The following is a 22,775-nucleotide window of genomic DNA, read 5'->3' as shown; positions in this document are numbered from 1 at the left end:
GGACAAGGGAAGCGCAGAAGAGATATTTATTTCTCTATCCCTCCCAATATCTCTCTCTCTCTCTCTCTCTCTCTCTCTCTCTCTCTCTCTCTCTCTCTCTCTCTCTCTCTCTCTCGTTTTGTCATGCATTTTTCTTGTCTCCCTGTTTTACTCATTTCCCAGCCTTGGTCTCTTTCCCCTGTTCCCTCTCTTTGTTTCGACATAGAAAAAATGTGGGATGAAACAGTAAATTATACACGATGCTCAGACGACGAGCCAATGAAAACACTTCATTCCACTGTGGTGCTCTCTTTTCTCTCTGTCTTCCGACCCAAATAGATTCAGTAGATCTTTTATTATGCTTCCCCATCGATCACACTTTTTGTTTCACCTCCTTGTTACCTCTGCCTCCCCCTTTGCCTTCCTCTTGTGCTCTCTCTCTCTCTCTCTCTCTCTCTCTCTCTCTCTCTCTCTCTCTGCGTATTCCACCAACATCAACCAACTTTATATCGCCTCTGAGACACAGACAGAGAGGGATAGAGAGAATAATGGTTACAGAGAGAGAGAGGGAGAGAGAGAGATGCTTCATATGAGTTGTCGGCTATTTAGTGAATTGTGTAAGGTCCATTTGTGGGTCACAGACCAATTTTTATGGGTCACAACTCAAGTTTGCCCCGACTAAAATGAAAGCCTGGGTATCGAGGCTACAACTCAAGTAAAACTCCCATTTCTTTTCCTACTGTACATAAAAGAAAATAAATAATAACAATAATATATATAATGTGAAAATAGCCAATCTACAAGCATGCAACGCGTTGTGTGCTTGTAGATCTGCTATTTTCAATAGTTTGGGCCCTGGGCAAACATCTAATCTCTCTTTTGGGTCTCGACCTGAAAAGTTTGGGAACCACTGGCTTAGCGGGCCCTTGGTAAACTGTGAGCCAGCCATGCTATAAAACAGGTATTCTCCATTGTCTGTCTGACCCCATTACAGGTGCAGATATTGTACAGTGGTTGATGAAGGAGCTGGAAATCGAAGATCCAGGTGGGTTCTGAAAAACACATTGGATTTTTGTGTCGAAGGCATTCTTTATTGTGTCGAAGGCAGCCACCCCCAAAGACAGCTGAAATACTCCACACTGAAATGAGTGTGCAGTGAATATTTGGATGACTCAACCAGTGACTTTCTCAGAGTTCCCTGAGCTAGCTAGCAGGGGCAAATATATTATATCAGCTTTGGCGGGACAATGACATTAGGGGTGCAACAGTTAAGCAAACTAATCAATTATACAAAATATAATCAATCAATCAATCAATAGAAATAATCGATTGGCGGGATAACAGTAGCGATTGGGGGAGATAACTCTGAGAGTGTACCTATGGGTCCACTCAGGATTTTACTGTGTGCTATACATGGAGTATACCTACGTACAAGTCGAGCGATACTCATTATTTTTGCTGTTTATTCATTCTGTATTGCTGTTCCACAGCTGAAGCCATACACATCGGCAGCCTCATCGCTGCTCAGGGCTACTTCTTCCCCATCTCTGACCATATCCTGACACTCAAAGATGATGGTACTTTCTACCGCTTCCAGGTGAGATAACGAGCACAGACATACAACTCCAGCGAAGGAGGACAATGATGGGATAACTTGACATTTTGTTATATGGTGCTTTTTTTACCACAATGTAAAACTTAACTCAGAGAATTAACTCATGTTCATTTAACTCAGAGACTATAAAAATGTAGGCCTATTGTAACCAAATGGACCTGTAAGGAGTACATTAATTTGGTTAGATGTCTGTGTACGCTCGAGTTACAAATGGATAAATGAACACTTGAGGATTACACCGTGCACACAGCTAAATTCACCATGCCTCGATTCATGTTTTTGGGGGGAAAGGTCAATGTCTACTCATGCTGTAGAATGACATTTAAATCCAGATTAAGTCCCTCCAACTGAATTGAATAGATGAAGGATAATAATTATTGTCTTCTCCCTCAAGTACTTATTGTCTGGTGCCTTGTCTTCTCCCTCAAGTACTTATTGTCTGGTGCCTCTGAGAAGGCCAGCTTAAACCCAAACAAATCCCTCCTAGTCCCACATTAGTATGACTGACGTGCTATTATGCAAATTGCACCGACTAACAGCATTTCCGTGCACGTACATGAATCTAATTTAATGTGGATTTCAAGATCTACATGGGTACGGCATAACTTCATGTGGATCTTGGAAGTCAGTCGCATATCGTCGCTCTCTGGCAGAAACCTCTCGTCGTCTACATATTGTAACTTTATTTTCTTTTCGTAAATGATTGCCCTAGTTGATCATACTTACAGCATCACACAAATGTGTCAAAAGTAGCAGATCCACAAGCTCAAAATGCGGCACAAAACGACACCTTCTATTTGACGGCTAACCTCCTGCAGAGCGACGGAGTGAAAACACATAATTGAGATTTTCTGAAGAAAAATGTATGTATGTATATATATAATATATTCTTTTTTTTTATCTTTCAGAAAATCTTTTGAAATATTATAGAAAAGGTATTTTAGGGAGTACAATGTAGGAAAGTATTTTTAGGGAGTAAAATGTAGGAAATGATTTACTCCAGACCCATAAAAGCAGGTCTGCATCCCAAAATGGGTTGTGAGTCGTGACTCATGACCTATACTGTATGTATAGTGTTTTTGGGAAACACTAACTGGATCCCAGGCCTTACCAGGGCGTACAATAAGCCACGTTCAGTAATTTGTTCACGTTTTCCTTCAATTCTACATGGGGGGGCTTCCGTTGACCCCGTTAAAAATGAATAGGATAGATCCCTATTCATTTTTAACGGGGTCAACGGAAGCCCCCCCATGTAGAATTGAAGGAAAACGTGAAAAAACTGTTGAAATATTCATCACCACTCTGCCTGGGAGGGCAACGCTCAGTCTGTCCTGAGTCTTGATTTCTTGAATCAGCAGCACTGCATGTCCATTGCACTGCAGACCATCAACAAGAAACCAAATGCATAACAATCTGTACCCCACAAAGCATGCTTTCAGTCATCTGTCTCCCTTCACGTACAACCCCCCCCTCCCCTTGGTAATGCCACAGCAATAACGCCATGGAGTAATTACATCTGACCACTTTATCCCTGTACAGTAGATGTTAATTAAAAAGTGGAAATGATGTTTCCCACATCCCTTGGCATGATGGAACTCAGCCAGGCAGCAGGCAGCCATGATTAGAATGATCTCTGTGTGGAGATCCACTTCCTCTCCTTGGTTCCATTAACCCTGTTCCCCCCCTGGCCCCTCCTCATGTACAAGGAGCCCTTTTAATTAACCACTGATTTCTACTTCGTCATATGACGATGACGCTCTGTGAACATATTTCGCCAAGAATAACGTGTTCTAGCAAAGAATATATTATGTTCTAAATTCTAATAGAGGAGCGAAGAGTCTAATTCCGGAAGGGAGTGACACATCTGGGCACAACAGCTGCAAGGCTTTGGCTTTGATTCTCCTAGAGCTCCTTCAAAGTGAGCTGAGTGTTGCAGCTGTGGAGAGACAGACAGACAGACAGACAGACAGAAGGGATGAAAGCCTGTTTAGAATAGTATAAAAGGTCCATAGTCTCCTTTACATTCATCAGCATTCCGTTTTCAGTGGAAATCGCTTTTTCTTTTTTGTGAAAGACAATGAGAAACACGGATGCGACAAAACAATTATCATCTGTGCTAGCTTTGTGAAGTCTGCACACTCTGTCTGAGGCCTTGATTATTATCTTTATTTTTGTTCATTTTCTGTCTTTGTCATAGTGTTATGAAATAACCCAGTGCCTCTCAAAGCACATAGCACCTGTCAGCGGAGAAAAGTAGGTATGTCAAAGCCAAACATTACACTAAACGCCCTGCGTATTTGCAAGATTTTACAACAAACGGCATGCTGACAGCGAGGCCTTGAGATTGTGAGACATGCCCACGTGAGCCACTCGGCCACCCAGGTGAGGGGCGAGCAGCCGATGGCCATATATGTGCAAAATGTGGAGTTAGATGGAGGGTGTGAGACCCTCGCTCCCCAACGCTGACTACAGGCATACATACAGGCTGCCGGGGTACGCGCTTCATTTAGGTAGCAACTTAGCAAGATACTGTACTCGTGTTTGATTTTGAGTATTGCCGGCAGCAAAACATACGACAGTCTCCCACGTACCATATGATGATCCTGACTAGAGTTCTCAATCTCTGCCCGAACCCGGCCCGGCCCGACCCGGCCCGACATTTTCGGGTAGGGCCGGGCCCAAAATGCACGATAATTAGTCGGGCCGGGCCGAGCCTCGGGCTCTGTGATTTTCCGTGATTTATTTTTTATTGTTTTTATAATTTTATTATAACAAAAATAACAATTCTGTTGTTTGTGTAATGTATTTATTTAATATGAAGAGGGCTGAGCTGGTGAATGTTGGCGATTAACTTTTACAGTTTAGGCTATTATACTATATGTGACTGAAGGAGGAGGCGGCGATGATCAGCAGCAGGCAGCAGCGCACCAAAGTGACAGAATAGAACGGTGGTTGTTGAACTTGCTACCGCTGGCTGGCCTCTGGTTTGCCAACCAAATGAGCTGCTTACTGCTCAGCATCAACTATATAACTTAAGTCAACTTGCCATATGCTTAAATATTTTATAAGACCATCGATTTATCCGCAATAGCTCGTTTTGGAAACGTCGGGGCTTAACGAGACACTGCTGTCTCGTTGAACCCAGCTGGGTGAATAAGCTAAATTAGGCTACCTAATCAACGGTAAATGCTCCATATAACTATGAAAGCGCCTGCACGTAATATAGTTACATGATGACCAAGCAATGTTACAGTCACACTGTATAGGCTACAGCTATTTGGTTTACAAATCGTATCGCAGCGCGCTGTAGCCTACAGCTATTTAATTTCCCCATCGTAGCGCAGCGCGCCTCGTTGTGTGCCCACTGCCCAAAATAAAAGATCTGCAAGCTGTCGACAGACTCGACACGCCATCGAGCGGCATGTTGATGGTTTGTATGTCTGTTCTTTTGGTTAGGCAACGCACATTACGCGTGGTATGTGGGTTTGAGAGGCAATGATTAATGTAAACTATACAGTAACCTAGTAGATTATAGCCAAGTTGACAATTGTCATAATATTGCCAGTAGCCTATTGGACATAATTAACTGCGTCACTTCAGAGGATCGCTGCTACTTTGATTCAGAAGATGTTTACTCACCCCTGGAAATTGCTGGAAACCATTAGAATGTTGAAAATGGAACATTATCAGCCTATTGACGTGAGTTACATAAATCCTTTATTTCGGCGACTAGACTATAAGTGCGTTCTCTGACACGGTCGTCTCAATAATCCACGGCGCCGCGGCCATATAGTGGCATTTTTCTTTTTCCTTTTTTTCTCTTTTTTTTCACTCGGGCTTTTTCGGGTTTTCGGGCCTGACATTATGGTAATTGTTAGGGTCGGGCCGGGCCTCGGGCCGACCCAGTTAGGGTAGGGTAGGGCCGGGCCTTAATTTTCAGGCCCGATGAGAACTCTAATCCTGACTCACTGAGAAGACATGTGTAAGAATAAATCATGAGATCCCTGCAGTTGCTCTGTACTTTTTCCCCTCTACACCCATCCAAATGTCTTTGCCGAAAAGAGTCGATCTACAAAATAGGGATTTTAAGGTTCAAGTGGTTAATGAAATTTTGAAATGTCACTGGAGCTTTGTCAAGCTGTTCAGCACCACTTCTATATCTGTGAGCTGTTCAGCACCACTTCTATATCTGTGAGCTGAGCTTCCTATTTCTCCGCCCTCTGCTCTGCTACAGGCACCGTATTTCTGGCCGTCCAATTGTTGGGAGCCGGAGAACACAGACTATGGTAAGAACCACAAGGGATTCCTTGACATTTAGAATTGTACTAGTTTACCGCTTTTAATTTGTTATTTATTGGTAGATTTTTCTCTCTTTGCAGACACAGCCTTGTGCGCAAGACAGTTTTTTGGCTGTCTCAATGCTAATGAGACAGAATAAGTGAACAGGGAAATGTGATAGTATATTATAGGGTTGAAGTGCTTAAACAACATTGCACATTGTCAGTGGAATAGTGGGATTCCACACTGGATGGGGTGTGAGGTACACTCCATCCACTCCATTGGTTTTGGCTCAAAATACTTGGGATTCTCATTGAGATTTTGTTCAGCGTCTGCATGCAACTCTGAGAATTCACTGGGTTGTCACTTTACCTCCCTCAAATTCGAGTCTTGTAGCACAGCTGGTAGCATCCGCTCAGATGAACCATTAGATAGGAGGATTAGTTTAGCTTTGTTCCACTTCCTGACTTTTAGCCAGTCACAGATGAGACCCTGGCGGCAAAGGATTTTTCCTTCAATCACTGTCATCGTCCTTGGCCATGGATGGATGGACAGGGGGCCAAATGAGATCATACATACTGTACCACCTGCACCTCATCACCAGGGGAGGTGGAGGCCAGGGGTGCGGGAGGGTGAAGCCGTGAAGGATGAATTGGTGCAGAGGGAGGGTGGCTATCCATTGTGACTATTCTATAAATTAATTTTTCAATTTATCGAATAATCGAGAAGCGAAAACTTTTTTCTTTCTTTCTTTTTGAGTGGTGCAACCACTCCAAGGAACAGCAATGTCTGTGTTAATGTGACTTTGTGTGTGACTATGTGACTGAGTACCAGTAGGGGCAAAAGTGGCGCTGTTGTGCCAGAAAGAGAGAGAGAGAGATAGTGTTGTTTTTTAGTAGCCAGTTATTTTTACCCCCTTTTTCCTCTCCAATTTAGTTGTTATGCCAATTAATTTTCGAGTCCCCACACACATTTCTGTGTTGTCACTGCTGAGCCCCCATCTGTAGAGCCTTCGTCCTACTCCTCCCTCCCAACACTCCCCATTGATTGACAGGTGCCGCCCCAGCCTGTAGGAATACGTGCAGTGACACCTACCGGCTTCCTTCCCACTGGGCAATTGTATTCACAAAGACGCCCGACAAAGCCGGATACACCACAGGGGATTTGAAGTTTCGAACCCATAACCTCGTCCGTGGTGGTGGTCAGGGACTTTACCACTCCACCACCTAAGCACAAAATATCTTTAATCAACAAATCTAACAGATTTTTTTTATAATCGACTAAATCAAATACTCTCTATTTTTTTACTTTTGTCGTATGGTGTCGATCTACAAACTTGTAGTTTTCTTTTAAAAATTTATTAAATCTATTAGTTTGATTAACTGTTGCACACCTACAGAACATAGATCCATCCATCCTCTCTCTCTCTCTCTCTCTCTCTCTCTCTCTCTCTCTCTCTCTCTCTCTCTATATATATATCTCTCTCTTTCTCTCTCTCTCTCTCTCTCTCAGCTATCTACCTGTGCAAGCGAACCATGCAGAACAAGACCAGGTTGGAGCTGGCAGACTATGAAGCGGTGGGTGGAGCTCATCTAACCCACTATTGATTGAGTATAGCATGACAAGCTTATGGCAGAAAAACAACAGATTGCAAAGGTCAGTGGTGTGCTGCTGGTGTTTCCCCGACGATGTGAGATCTGCGCCGCTGCGCGGGCCGGGGCAGATTTCAAACTCCAGTGTCATGTGAAAAGGTTAATGGATGCGTTATAGACATACATGCTCAATTGCATGCTGTCATTGCTCTCTGAAAGAACTCGTCCTAAGGACGTACACTTGGCAATGAAATTAAAATCTTTTCAAATAGCTCTGTATTCTGATCATTACTAGTGTAGAGTGTTTGTTCAGTAGCAGGTCTCTCCGTCTCTGCAGCAACAGCAAATACATTTTTCAATTTAGGCCTTTCTACGCTCTTTATTCAGAGCAACTTATAATAAACAAGGTAAACACATACATCAAATGCAGAGAGACAGTGTAGTAGTGTGTGCCTCAGTAAACTAGGATCAAAGGTCAACCAAGAACCTAGCAAGTCTAAATCTGTACATTGAAACTATAGAAACTGTAGGATACCAGGTAAACAATGATCTTTGTGGAGTTCTTTCCTATATCCTTTTCAACAAAAGAATACCACTTGTTTAAATAGTATTGTTATGACCTGGACTGGTTATAAAACCTTTGTGTTGTTCTGTGTTAACAGGAGAACCTTGCCAGGCTGCAGAGAGCCTTTGCCAGGAAGTGGGAGTTCATCTTCATGCAGGCGGAGGCCCAGGTCAAGTAAGTGTGCACAATTTATTTGTCATTTATTTGCTGGAAAATCAAAGCCAAATAACAGTCTCTCAGTATGGCCTTGATGTAAGAATCCTAACCCAGGAGCAGTTTTTGAAGATTGTTATAAACTTAAACCCTATATAGTTAGTTGACCTGGCTCTACACCAGGGGTGCCGACACATTTATGACGTGAGATCTACTTTCAAAATGACCAGCTCAACAAGATCTACCCACTGAAAAAACAAGTGTGAAAATAGTTTAAATATATAATGTTCCTGGGGGGGCTTTGGAATAGGGAGGGGGAGAAAATATGACAGGCAGTTTCTGCTGTCAAAATATGCCCCCCCCTTATTTAACTTAAACGCCCAATGCATTCTCAATGACAATAGCACAAACTTTGCCATGGTACTAGTCCTACATACTTACACCTAGAAACCCCATTCACACCTATTTAGGTTCATCTTACGGTGGACATGTTTGCCTGAAAAGGAATCTTTGAAATGTTTCATAGTTTTAGAAATATAGTGCTTTCAAATTTGATACATTTATAATGGGGCTCAATGGCAGCTCTATGGCACGTCAAAAAAATCACTTTCACCTAGAAACTCCATTCACACATTTTATAATTCAGCTTACTGTGTAGACAAATGCTGGAACTTTTGACTTTGAAATGATTTGTAGTTTCTGAGTTATTTAACTTAAACGCCCAATGCATTCTCAATGGCAATAGCACAAACTTTGGCATGCTACTAGTCCTACATCAGGGGTGCCCACACATTTATGACGTGAGATCTACTTTCAAAATGACCAGCTCAACAAGATCTACCCACTGAAAAAATAAGTGTACCGTTGCTGAAAATAGTTTAAATATATAATGTTCCTGGGGGGGCTTTGAAATAGGGAGGGGGGAGAAATTATGACAGGCAGTTTCTGCTGTCAAAATATGTCCCCCCCCCCGTATTTAACTTAAACGCCCAATGCATTCTCAATGGCAATAGCACAAACTTTGCCATGGTACTAGTCCGACTCCTACATACTTACACCTAGAAACCCCATTCAAACCTATTTAGGTTCATCTTACGGTGGACATGTTTGCCTGAAAAGAAATATTTGAAATGTTTCATAGTTTTAGAAATATAGTGCTTTCAAATTTGAGAAATTCACAATGGGGCTCAATGGCAGATATTGGCACGTCAAATAAGCACTTTCACCTAGAAACTCCATTCACACTTTTTATAATTCAGCTTACTGTGGAGACACATGCTGGAACTTTTTACTTTGAAATGATTTGTAGTTTCGGAGTTATTTAACTTAAACGCCCAATGCATTCTCAATGGCAATAGCACAAACTTTGGCATGCTACTAGTCCTACATACTTACACCTAGAAACCCCATTCAAACCTATTTAGGTTCATCTTACGGTGGACATGTTTGCCTGAAAAGAAATCTTTGAAATGTTTCATAGTTTTAGAAATATAGTGCTTTCAAATTTGAGAAATTCACAATGGGGCTCAATGGCAGATATTGGCACGTCAAAAAAGCACTTTCACCTAGAAACTCCATTCACACTTTTTATAATTCAGCTTACTGTGGAGACACATGCTGGAACCTTTTACTTTGAAATGATTTGTAGTTTCGGAGTTATTTAACTTAAACGCCCAATGCATTCTCAATGGCAATAGCACAAAATTTGGCATGCTACTAGTCCTACATACTTACACCTAGAAACCCCATTCAAACCTATTTAGGTTCATCTTACGGTGGACATGTTTGCCTGAAAAGAAATCTTTGAAATGTTTCATAGTTTTAGAAATATAGTGCTTTCAAATTTGAGAAATTTATAATGGGGCTCAATGGCAGCTCTATGGCACGTCAAAACATTACTTTCACCTAGAAACTCTATTCACACATGTTATAATTCAGCTTACTGTGGAGACACATGCTGGAACTTTTTACTTTGAAATGATTTGTAGTTTCGGAGTTATTTAACTTAAACGCCCAATGCATTCTCAATGGCAATTACACAAACTTTGGCATGCTACTTGTCCTACATACTTACACCTAGAAACCCCATTCAAACCTATTTAGGTTCATCTTACGGTGGACATGTTTGCCTGAAAAGGAATCTTTTAAATGTTTCATAGTTTTAGACAACTCTGCCCGGGTTCGAACTGGCAACCTTGCAGTTACCATCCAGCCACTCTACCCCCTGAGCCACCGCCGCCCTGTTTTGGTTTGGTTTTACTATAGTTTATGACAGAATGGAGAGAGAAAGCTAAATTCATTGACAAAGTACATTTTGAATTTGTCACCCATCCTACACACCCTATACTATATATAGTATAGGGTGTGTAGGATGGGTGACAAATTCAAAAGTGTAGAGTCTACACTATGGGCTCCATTTTCGTCACCGCTAAACCCCTTATCCCTAAACTAATTTGCCTTTTTTACTATTTTGCAAAACATTTTTGAATAGTTAAAATAGCCAGTCTACAAGCTCACAACGTGTCAATGTAGATTGGCTAGTTGAACTATTCAAAAATAGGCAAAGAAGTTTAGGGATAAGGGGTTTAGCGATGACGAAGATGGAGCCCCAAGTCCCCTCCTGCTTACACTATACAAAGAATCTTCAATGAAAATAGTCGATCTACAAGCTGACAGTGCCCCACAATATGGATGCTAGGGTTCACTTGCATAATGTAGTTGATGCAATAAAACATCTCTGCCATAGCCAATACCTGTTTTCCTTTCTGAGGATGGTACACACATCACATTCTTGAAAAGCAATGTGTTTATCATGCAGGAGTTGAAAGTATAAATGGTGAACTTGTATTCACCAATCGTATTGATTGCCAAAGTGAAGTTTCAATTTTAAATTTTTCAATATTTAGGAATGCCAGGTTGAAAGTGGTTAACACAAGTGCAAGTCTCAAGCCAAAAATGTAGTTGACAAAATAGCAGATCTCATAAAACTGCGCATAAATACAGCAGTGTCCAACATTCTGCAGCAGTAGGCTACAGCACCAACGTGCATATTGCATTATGACCATAGACGGTAACATAGAGGGCATAGTTTGTCCTGGTATACTGTACATGAAAATGTTCATAGTGGCAGCAAGGCTTTCCGCAGGATGCACGTACCGTATGTGTAATACAAGCAAATCTAATATTTATCATTGTTGAAATAATACATTTCTGCTAAAATGTTTCCTATGTACAATAGGGTGTTCTCTTGTAGCAATGCCTTTTTATCTATGGGACATGAACTCAACACTGTTGGATGCCGTGGTATATTTATTATTTACTCAACCCTTTTCTCTAAACTTTTTTAACATTGGTCCGGGTCCTATAACAACGCCCCACCGTTCCAACTATGGGATTGCAAACTCCAACTTTTAAAGTGAACGCGTATTCTGGCACTGGGAACTGGGGTTTATGCTAACAGCTAGCGGTAGAGCTGTTGATGTTGATTAGGTGATGTAATGGTGATGTAAAACAAACGGTGCCAATACTTTTGCCATCACCATTACATCACATAATTAACATGAGTTAGACTTATATTATACTTCTACTCCACTACATCACAGAGGCAGATATTGTACTTTTGATCTCCATTACTATTATTTTAAAACTTTAGATAATAGTTACTTTGCACATTTTGATTATTACAAAACATACTGTCCATACATTAACCACTTAAGCCCTATTTTATAAATCTTCTATTTGTACATAACAGATTTACAAGCTGTCTGCAAAATGAGTATTTTACTACATTTGTTACATGTACATTATTATAGGGTTATATAATCTTATATTATATATAGTACATTTTGATGCCAATACCTTAAAAAAACCTTAAATTGTCAATATAGGACTTTTACTTAAAGTCCTATATATAATAACAGAGTATTCTGAGTTATTTTTCTACCACTGGTTGGACGGAAAACATTCTCTTATAATAATGCCTTTCGCCTGTCCTTCCTGATTAGCTGGCTCTCTCAACGCCAAACAGTGAAAGCTTTTATGTCAATGCTTTTATGTCATCTCTTATGTAGGATTGACAGGAAAAAGGATAAGACGGAGAGAAAGATCCTTGACAGCCAAGAGAGAGCCTTCTGGGATGTCCATAGACCTATGGTGAGTGAGTGAGTGTGAATGTGAGTGTGAGTGTGTGAGTGTGTGCGTGCGTGCGTGCGTGCGTGCGTGCGTGCGTGCGTGCGTGCGTGCGTGCGTGCGTGCGTGCGTGCGTGCGTGCGTGCGTGCGTGCGTGCGTGCGTGCGTGCGCTGAAAAACTTACGTTGCTATATATATTAGCTAAAATCCAAAATGAGATTGATTGATTGATTGAAATTTTTATTTCACAGTATGCAGAATGGGTACATTTCAAACAAAGTCAATACAAAAACTGCTACTTTGTGGACAAGTGAATGATAAAGCACTAAACTTGTTTACAACAGGGTTCACCTTTTTTCTATAAAAAAAGACAGGAAATCATCATATAAAGAAAGTAAAAAAGGGAAAAACATGTAAACACAGATGCTTTCCCGGTTTTAACGAGTTTATAATTAAAAGCTAAATTAAGTGGATAAAGTTGGAGCCGTGTCCACTGACGCCTTTTTCCACCCAAAAACTCTTCCAACTGCCCAAGTTTGCTCAAGCAAATAAAAACGCCACACATGAACACGCCATTGCAAGATAAATGCCCCGCACCACGCCACAATGTGGCGCTCCCATTGTAGATATGCTGTGCTCAGTAACAAAAATACATCTTAGTGGACAACAGGCCCTTACTGAAATTAACAGACAGTTAATCACAAATATCATAGAGAAATTATTCCTAAATTGAATGTTTTTCAAGACTTGGTCAGTGGAACGTAGTGGGGACAGACTTACTCAGAGATGCCAGCCGGCAGGAAAAAGAGAAACAAGACAAAAGTGATTCCCATTTTGACTGTACTAATATGTGTGCTCCCCAGCCCGGCTGTGTCAACACCACAGAAATGGACATTAGGAAATGTAGACGCATGAGGAATCCTCACAGAGTTAAAAAGGTAGTTCTAATACATTTCATTGACCCCTTTATTTGTTTTAATCTTGGTGCTGCTTTCACTAATATTGTTTTGATAATTGTAGTGCCTGCTTTAAAAAACAAATATTGCAGCATATTACATCTATTCCCTCTTTCTGTGAATGTTGCAGTGCAACAAATGTGCCCAAATATATGTGCAAAGTTAAGAAGTTACAAATACAGTCTTAGATTCACAATGCCATCTGGACAGCCAGCTGTCATCCGTGAGAGGATGTCTTTTAACTGTCCTTGACATTAGGACTTTGAGGGTTGGTAATAATAAAGTCGCTTGTAAAATGTCCTGGTGCTGCTTTAAGAGGCTTCATCAACGGTTCAGTACTCCTTTAAGAGGCTTCATCAACGGTTCAGTACTCCTTTAAGAGGCTTCATCAACGGTTCAGTACTCCTTTAAGAGGCTTCATCAACGGTTCAGTACTCCTGTAGGCTGCTTTAAGAGGCTTCATCAACGGTTCAGTCCTGGTGCTGCTTTAAGAGGCTTCATCAACGGTTCAGTACTCCTGTAGGGATTGATAGGCTACTCCTTCTCCTTTAAGAGGCTTCATCAACGGTTCAGTACTCCTGTAGGGATTGATAGGCTACTCCTTCTCCTTTAAGAGGCTTCATCAATGGTTCAGTACTCCTGTAGGCTGCTTTAAGAGGCTTCATCAACGGTTCAGCACTCCTGTAGGAGAGGCTTCATCAACGGTTCAGTACTCCTTTAAGAGGCTTCATCAACGGTTCAGTACTCCTTTAAGAGGCTTCATCAACGGTTCAGTACTCCTTTAAGAGGCTTCATCAACGGTTCAGTACTCCTTTAAGAGGCTTCATCAACGGTTCAGTACTCCTGTAGGCTGCTTTAAGAGGCTTCATCAACGGTTCAGTACTCCTTATATTCTTTGTATCTTTGACCGCAGAGACAAACTCACAATAGTGAGAATAGTTCAAGGTGTTGAAAGTAAGCCTGTCTCCTCTCATGAATTCTCCTCCTTCCTTCCATAATCTTTTAAATAAGTAGTTGACGTGACCTGGTTGGTACCTAACATCTACCCAAGAACGAGTTGACGTGACCTGGTTGATACCTAACATCTACCCAATAACTAGTTGACGTGACCTGGTTGGTTGGTACCTAACATCTACCCAAGAACTAGTTGACGTGACCTGGTTGGTATCTAACATCTACCCAAGAACTAGTTGACGTGACCTGGTTGGTATCTAACATCTACCCAATAACTAGTTGACGTGACCTGGTTGGTACCTAACATCTACCCAAGAACTAGTTGACGTGACCTGGTTGATACCTAACATCTACCCAATAAGTAGTTGACGTGACCTGGTTGGTACCTAACATCTACCCAATAAGTAGTTGACGTGACCTGGTTGGTACCTAACATCTACCCAAGAACTAGTTGACGTGACCTGGTTGATACCTAACATCTACCCAATAAGTAGTTGACGTGACCTGGTTGGTACCTAACATCTACCCAAGAACTAGTTGACGTGACCTGGTTGATACCTAACATCTACCCAAGAACTAGTTGACGTGACCTGGTTGATACCTAACATCTACCCAAGAACTAGTTGACGTGACCTGGTTGGTACCTAACATCTACCCAAGAACTAGTTGACGTGACCTGGTTGGTACCTAACATCTACCCAAGAACTAGTTGACGTGACCTGGTTGATACCTAACATCTACCCAATAAGTAGTTGACTTGACCTGGTTGGTTGGTACCTAACATCTACCCAAGAACTAGTTGACGTGACCTGGTTGGTACCTAACATCTACCCAAGAACTAGTTGATGTGACCTGGTTGGTACCTACAGTGACATCTACTCAAGAACCTGCCCTGACCTGCCACAAGCCATGCACACGTTATGCCATCATTTTTGCACAAGGCTGCATGCTTAAAAAGAACAGATCTACAAGCTAACAGCAGGTCAGCTTGTATATCAGTTCTTTTTTTTCACATTGAACAACGTTGTTGCGACTGTACGTCACAGATTACTATGAAAACCTGCAAAACCTGTCATTCCATTCCGTCAGTCACGCCACGGTCGTCACTGCCCGTCAGGCCCTCGCACCTCGTGACACGTCACGCCACCATATGTGGCCGTCAGTCCATCACGCCTTGTGACACTCTCCATATATGGCTGTCTCCATATATGAAGATCATGACACTGACCTCATCAAACCCTGGATAGCCATACATGTAGAAGACTGGAGCATATATGGAGCCGGCCAGCAACTCTACATCTGACCTTAAACCTCAAATCCTTATATCTCCATACGTATATGGAGCTGACCTGTTCAGACATTCCATATGTTGATCCTCCCCACCCGTCCTTCCTGTTCTGACATTCCATATGTTGATCTGACCTCATCAAACCCTGTACACTCAAGACACACTCCATATATGGCCAGTACAGAATTCATTCCATATGTTGATCTGACCCCCCATGCCAAAGCGCCAGCACTCGCCCAGCAGTCTGCCATCTGCCGTCTGCCGTCACCCAGGCGGATGCGTGCACGCGACCTCGTCCTTTAGTGCGAGGTCGCTTCTCGCCCTCAGGGCGTCTTACTGGTAATATTACAGTAAGATATTACTTGGTAACACGTCAGATGTCTTAAGTTATTTTCATTCTCTCTTTCTGTCTCTTCCGCTGTCTCTCTCGTCATCTGCAAATGGTGAAGTCTGTGTATGGTTTGGCGGAGGAGGGAACACAGTCACACAGCCCCATACACACACCATCGCATGTTGTTGTCAGAAAAGGAACCAATGATGATGTGGAGAAAGAGGTATAGTACATTTCATGTGAACTGCTTATTTAACCACTTGAACCCTAGCATCCCTATTCTAGGGGGATGCTGCAATGCTTGGGTCGACAAGGACCACAGTTTGCGAGGCCATACATTGAAATTACATTATGTAGATCAGTTGCAAATGATAACTTACCTTGAGAGAAATTTGGAACCTGGGGAAATCTGTTCATTGTCTACACACTTTGGTCATGGTCCTGGCATAGACAATTAACCTCTAAATTAACTGAAATAAACCATGTTGTGCTCATTATGGTGCTTTCCTCCCCTCTCACTTTGTGTCAGATATCGTTCCTGAACTCCCAGCTAGATCGACACTGTATGAAGATGTCCAAAGTTGCCGACAGGTAAAATGTCATTGCTGTATTAGTGAAATAATCTGTTTGTTCTCCTGATGGGGGGGTTTGTCTAATATGCTTGTTTAATGTGATTTATAAACATCCATCCATCCATCTTCAACCGCTTATCCGTAGTCGGGTCGTGGGGGCAACAGCTCCACCAGAGAGCTCCAGACTTCCCTCTCCAGAGCAACATTAGTGACTTCCTCCTGGGGGATCCCGAGACGTTCCAAGGCCAGTGAGTCGATGTGTTTCCTCCCAACTGCGCCTTGGTCTGCCCCGTTGTCGTGCCTCGAGGACCTCCCTAGGGAGGCATCCGAGAGGGATCCTAACCGGATGCCCGAACCACCTAAGCTGGCTCCTTTCCAGGCGAAGAAGCAGCGACTCTACTCCGAGTCTCTCTCGTGTGACTGAACTTCTCACCCTATCTCTAAGGGAGATGCCAGCCCCATGTCGAAGAAAACTCATTTCGGCTGCTTGTATTCGCGACCTTATTCTTTTGTTCATGACCCACACTTCATGACCATAGGTGAGGGTAGGAACGAAGATTGCTCCATGTGTACTGTTGTTTTTGTATGTATTGTTTTGTTTTGTCTTGTTTTGTTTATTTTGTCTTAAGTGTATTTCATAAATTGCGGACCCCCTTGAAAACGAGATGGTTCATCTCAAGGGATTGCTCCTAAGACATTTCAGACAATGTGGTTAAGAACAGAATGCCAGTGTTGCAGAGAAAATGAGCAAACGCTGATGCAGTGCGAACAACAGTGTGATTGGTTCCGAAATTCAAGGTACTCATGATTGTCAACATGGCGACCTCAGGGCTAAGTGAAGGTCCGTGTGCCCACAGGAATTTAGGGGACGGGAAACAGGAGAGTCTCTACCAAAGGATCAAAGGCCGGTTACCGACGGGCGGGTTTCAATCCATATCTGAGAAATCGTAAATCCCGTCCTACAACGAAATGGGCTATGGGGCGTCTTCAACAACAACTCCGGAGAAGGATGTGCAGCAGGCCAGAGGATAAGATTCCAGGAAGATACGGCCGCTGCGAGGCCCTACCACCATCGAGGGGATTTTTAAAGACAAAGGTGCCAGGGTCCGGGGGTGAAGATAAATCTGCTAGACATCTACGCGCTGATTTAGAAGAGGCCAAATCGGGAATACGGCGGTTTAGTGGTGATTGATGTCATTGGTTTGATGAGATCATTGGTATTGTTCGCCAAAGTGTTTTTTGTTTAAATCTAAAGCTGTCTGGTTGACCTATTGTGACCTCCCCTCTCTAGGAGAGAGACATAGAATTACACTCCCACCCCTTTTTTCACCCCATGTCGGGACCACTATATGGCTGATGTGGCAGACACTATGGCCCTCATTTATCAACTCGGCGTACGCCAAAATATGGGTGCACGCCAAAATTAACGCAATTGTCGGCATTTACCATTTCCGCCAAAGCTTGAAATTGAACCAGGACAAAAATCATGTCTGGTCGGGAGCTGTCGTACGCTTTGTCCTCACCTGTTTTTCTGTCGTAGAACAGCGGAGCAGCATTGTTTGACCAGCTGAGAGGCTGTCACAGGCATCTAAACATATGTATTCACTCCTAAAATGTTAATATAAAACTGTATGTAGGCCTATATGGGCTACATGTAAAAAAAAAAAAAAAAAAAAAAAAAAAAGAAAAAGGAATAGGCCTACATCAACGATGTGTCTGTGTCATATGAAATTGGTAGGAGATTACCAACTTTACAAGCAGTTAAAATCGCGCAATTAAAACAATGTTGCAAGTTTAGATGCTTAAGCCATTTAAACAGTGTTTTCTGTTTTGCATGAGCGCATACCGTAGGCTATGCGAGGATTTGCGCTGCCTGTGCTGGAATCCCCCTTTCTCGAGTTACATCTCGTCACTGCCAGTGCCATGTACATGAGGCTGGTTTAGGCAGCACATTCATATAATTGACAGTCCAGCCACTGCAGCGACTCGTGAGGTAATCTAAATAGATTGTCATAAACGTGCATGGTCACGGTGTCATGGACGGACCACCACAGTGATAGAGACAGACATTACATTACATTACATTACAGTCATTTAGCAGACGCTTTTATCCAAAGCGACTTACAATAAGTGTATTCAACATAGGTAGGGAACAAAAACTACTAATCACCAGAAGTCTTTAGTGCATTTTCTGCAAAAACAAGCAACCAAGAGTATACCTAGCGCTAAGGTAAAAGTGCAATATATCAGCTACCTATTTCCTTAACCAGATGAGACAAAATAGCTAAATCAAATGAGCATGAGCTAAAACAATTAAGTGTATCGACTAAACAAGATCCAATAAACAATACAACAATAGAAAACAAGCGTTCGTACAACTAGTTAACAACAAGTAGGTCAGGCAGAGAGGAAGGGTAGTGTTTCCTGAAGAGGTGGGTTTTCAACCTGCGGCGAAATATGGGCAGTGACTATGGGCAGTGACTCTGCTGTCCTAACATCAGTGGGGAGTTCATTCCACCACTGTGGGGCCAGAACAGAAAAGAGTCGTGACCGTGTGGATCGGCCAGAAGGACCCTTGAGTGACGAGGCAATCAGTCGCCCCGAGGTGGCAGACCGAAGTGGTCGGGCAGGGGTGTAGGCATCGACCATAGCCCGGAGGTAGGAAGGAGCTGTTCCTTTCACTGCCCTATAGGCTAACACCAGGGTTTTGAACTGGATGCGGGCCGCTACGGGGAGCCAGTGTAGAGAACGGAGAAGGATGGTTGTGTGGGAGAACTTGGGGCGGTTGAACACCAGACGAGCCGCAGCTTTCTGAACAAGCTCCAGAGGTCTGATGGCAGATGCCGGAGCACCAGCAAGGAGGGAGTTGCAGTAGTCCAGGCGGGAGATGACGAGAGCCTGGATGAGCACCTGGGCTGCCTTCTCCGTGAGGAAGGGGCGAATCCTCCTGATGTTGTAGAGGAGGAATCTGCAGGACCTTGTCACTGATGCGATGTTTGCCGAGAACGTCAGTTGATCGTCCAGGGTCACACCCAGATTTTTCGCAGTCCGAGTTGAGGTCACCACAGCATTATCAATGGTGATGGCCATGTCTCGGTGCGGACAGCCCTTCCCCGGGAGGAACATCAGCTCGGTCTTGTCCAGGTTGAGCTTCAGGTGGTTTGTCGACATCCACGCCGAGATGTCAGCCAGACAAGCAGCAATGCGTGCCTCCACTTGGGTATCAGAGGGGGGGAATGAGAGGATCAGCTGGGTGTCATCGGCAGACAGACAGACAGGACAGGGAGGGAGGAGATGCAAAACAACAGCGTGTGTGCGCGCCTATTTGTTATTTAATTCATGGTTCACAGGTTCAGGTTTTCGTTCACTAATATATCTTGTTGTATATTAAATGAATAAAGACTTTAATAATTTAATATAGGCTACAACTAACAACACACAGCAGGCGCGTAGCGTGGATCAAATGATTGACATGGGGGGGTGCATCCCCGGCCGATAGGTGTGAAGTGCGAACGCATGTTGTGGTTTACTAACCAGAAAGGCAAGCGAGGCGAGAGGAGAAACAGACAGGGTAGGCCTACAGCTTTATTTAATTCATGCAGGTGTTCGTTCTTTATATATTTAAGATACAACACACCAGTTGCCGTTGGGCTTGCAAGTTACGTGTGCGTGCGTGCGTCTGTGTGTGTGTATGAGAGGCGGGGGGTGAGGCGGGCAGCAACTGCAAGGCAACTTTTTTATTAACTTTTTTCGTCATGTAACTATTGTTTCCAAGGTCGTACTGCAGTTGTTCATGTCGCAAAAATGAGGGCGAGGCTTGATTTCATAGGGCGTGCCAGATTCATTTCAGCCGTCACATTTATTAACGTCGGAACGAAATTAAGGAAGGATCAGCTGTTTGCGATCACTTTATAAATGCCGTGGCGACGTGGGTGTACTACGAAACCTACACTCGAATTTGGGGCAGATTTTACACTCAATTGATAAATGAGGGCCTATGAGTACATTTTATTGTGTTTTTTTTTGTATATAATGAGATTCAGAGGAGAATAGGACTATCTCTCAGAATTGGAGTAACTAATTTGGGTAGTTCAACAATAAAGTGTAGAAATTCACTGGATTACACTTTAAGTACACAGTAAAGGAAATATACATGTACAGTACAAAGGTACATTTCCTCAGAATGTACTATTAATTACGGTAATTACTGAAACTGATAATATGGTTAGTAACCGTTTTGTTGAGTTGAATTGAAAAGTTGAATTGAAAAAGGGATGATTGTTTTCGCCTCCCTATTAACAACCAACATAAGGCAAAATGTTCAAAAGTTCATTAGAATCTAGAAAACCCCCTAGTTTGTCACATGCTACTTAAAGTATAATGAAATTTAGAACATTTTGCCATATTGGTTGTTGACTGTACCCCAAATTTCAGCAGCTGTCAAAATTCCCCTAGGGTGGTTGAATAGAAACCAATGTGGAATATGTTAGTAGAGACCCTTACAAACACATTGGTGAAGAAAATTCTTGGTAAAAAAATGTATTCCCAGATTGTATTAATATCCTCTGACTATCAGTGGTCTGGTAGGCGACTAATGCACGGCCAGGATAAAGAGAAGAAATCTACTAAAAGGCTGCTTTTCCTACCAACTCATGTCACATGCGAGATGCTGTGTTCAACGACCCGACTCCTCACGTGAGCTGCTGAGGAGTTCCTTAATAATAGAGGCCACATTACTCTTTATGCGATAATGCGAGACGCTAAAGGTTTTGCGGTGCCCTCCTCCAACGCCTTCAGCAGTTCAAGACGATACCCAGGCCATACAGGCGAGCCGCTGTATAGTGTCCTGGGGTCTGACTTCACCGACCAGCCTCTACGTCACTCACTGGATCCTCCAGTGTCGTGGTGGGAACAGTTGAGGAACAACCGGTGCACAGAGAATTCAAGTCATCTCACAGTTCCGCTGTACTACACAAGACAGAATGAGTGACAGATCAACTTGAACCCCGTATATATGAGGTCCGATTTTTCTGAAAGGCTCAACCTGTCAACAATGATTCATTTTGTTCTTTTTCCGCAATCTGCCAACAACATTCCATGGCCAATATTGAAGAAAGGCTAAGGAGGTAGCCTACAACGTTTTATAATCTCTCTCTGAGGGACTACAAACACAACCAGATGGCAATTATTCATAAAGAGAGATAGCACAAAAATGTGACTTCTTTTGAAGTGTACATAACAGAAGAGAAAAAAACATATCTTAACCTGAGAAAGGACCCTTTTAAGGAACGGATAATGAGGTGAACTTTGATGACTTTATTTTTGCACTAAATGTCTATTTACAAACATTAAACGTCCTATACTGTAGCAGTGCTGTTTAGCCAACTCAATTATTCAGATAAATCTTAGAACTAGAACCGAATGTGTGAATAAGCAATGACGTGTAATACTTCAGTGTGGCCCTTAAGTGTCCTTCTTCTAAAACTCAGTGTCTACTACGATAACACCAATAACCAATAACCCCCCCCCCCCCCCCCCCCCAAAAAAAAGAATCATATTTTATTTGGGGACCTCCCAAAATTATGATATTTGAACTGGGGACCCCCAAAATAATGATATTTGAACTGGGGACCTCCCAAAATAATAATATTTGAGCTGGGGACCCCCCATTTGAACTGGCGACCCCACAAAATAATTATATTTGAACTGGGACCCCTCACCCTGACAAGTACTTGGAATTGTATTTAGCCAACTAGCCATTACATTTAGTTTGACTCAGTTCCACAGATGCATAATTATTGTGAAAATAGCAGATCTACAAGCTCACATGGACCAGCTCGGTACGCGAGGCGTTTACTTTGAATTCATGTTTAAATTTGCTTTGCAAGCAATCATAAAACATGGCTTGGAGTAGAAGTCGAGTGATTTAGAGACATGCTTTTAGTTTGGCTTTAGCACTTTCGGGAGACGTGCTGTAGTAATGAAAACAGTGTAATGCTGGACAAATATACATTACGGAGAGATTTTGATGACTGACACTGTGAAGGTAAAAAACAATGCAGGTCTATCCTCCCGGGTCCAGAGCTGAGGAAAGGGGCATTTATTCTCCTGACTGGATATTGCCCTGCCTGCGACCTTCCTCTAAGCTGGGAAAGGCTGTAGTAGGTGGTCGCCGTTTCACTTCTTCTTTAGTCCATCAAATCAAAAACAGCCACTGCAAGGCTCTGAGAAAATAGAAGTAGTAGTAGTAACAATAACCTTTCTTTCTACAGCTAAAGGTCATAACTTCTTTAAAACAGCAGTGCTTGCATGTTCTGAGCTGAGTGGACAAGTCGTTGTCGTCGTCATCATCATCCTCCCTTTA

At 42.7% G+C, this 22,775-nt stretch overlaps 1 protein-coding gene across 2 annotated transcripts in view; it reads left to right on the top strand.

Moving 5' to 3' along the window:
* The window catches only part of LOC306940347 (regulator of G-protein signaling 6-like), a 124,099-nt gene that overhangs the window by 89,753 nt on the left and 11,571 nt on the right, over positions 1-22,775 (top strand). Inside the window, exons 4-12 of one of the 2 annotated variants that reach the window (XM_079525368.1) lie at positions 974-1,024; positions 1,470-1,576; positions 5,829-5,880; positions 7,385-7,449; positions 8,127-8,203; positions 12,253-12,334; positions 13,174-13,248; positions 15,958-16,062; positions 16,369-16,430. In XM_079525368.1, the coding sequence (XP_079381494.1) occupies positions 974-1,024; positions 1,470-1,576; positions 5,829-5,880; positions 7,385-7,449; positions 8,127-8,203; positions 12,253-12,334; positions 13,174-13,248; positions 15,958-16,062; positions 16,369-16,430 (676 nt within the window). The remainder of the gene's footprint in view (positions 1-973; positions 1,025-1,469; positions 1,577-5,828; positions 5,881-7,384; positions 7,450-8,126; positions 8,204-12,252; positions 12,335-13,173; positions 13,249-15,957; positions 16,063-16,368; positions 16,431-22,775) is intronic. The other variant, XM_079525369.1, reaches the window with a different exon arrangement.

The sequence above is a fragment of the Electrona antarctica genome, assembly GCF_951216825.1.
Source record: "Electrona antarctica genome assembly, chromosome: 17".
Taxonomy (NCBI): domain Eukaryota; kingdom Metazoa; phylum Chordata; class Actinopteri; order Myctophiformes; family Myctophidae; genus Electrona; species Electrona antarctica.
This window is presented reverse-complemented; position numbering and strand designations above follow the sequence as displayed.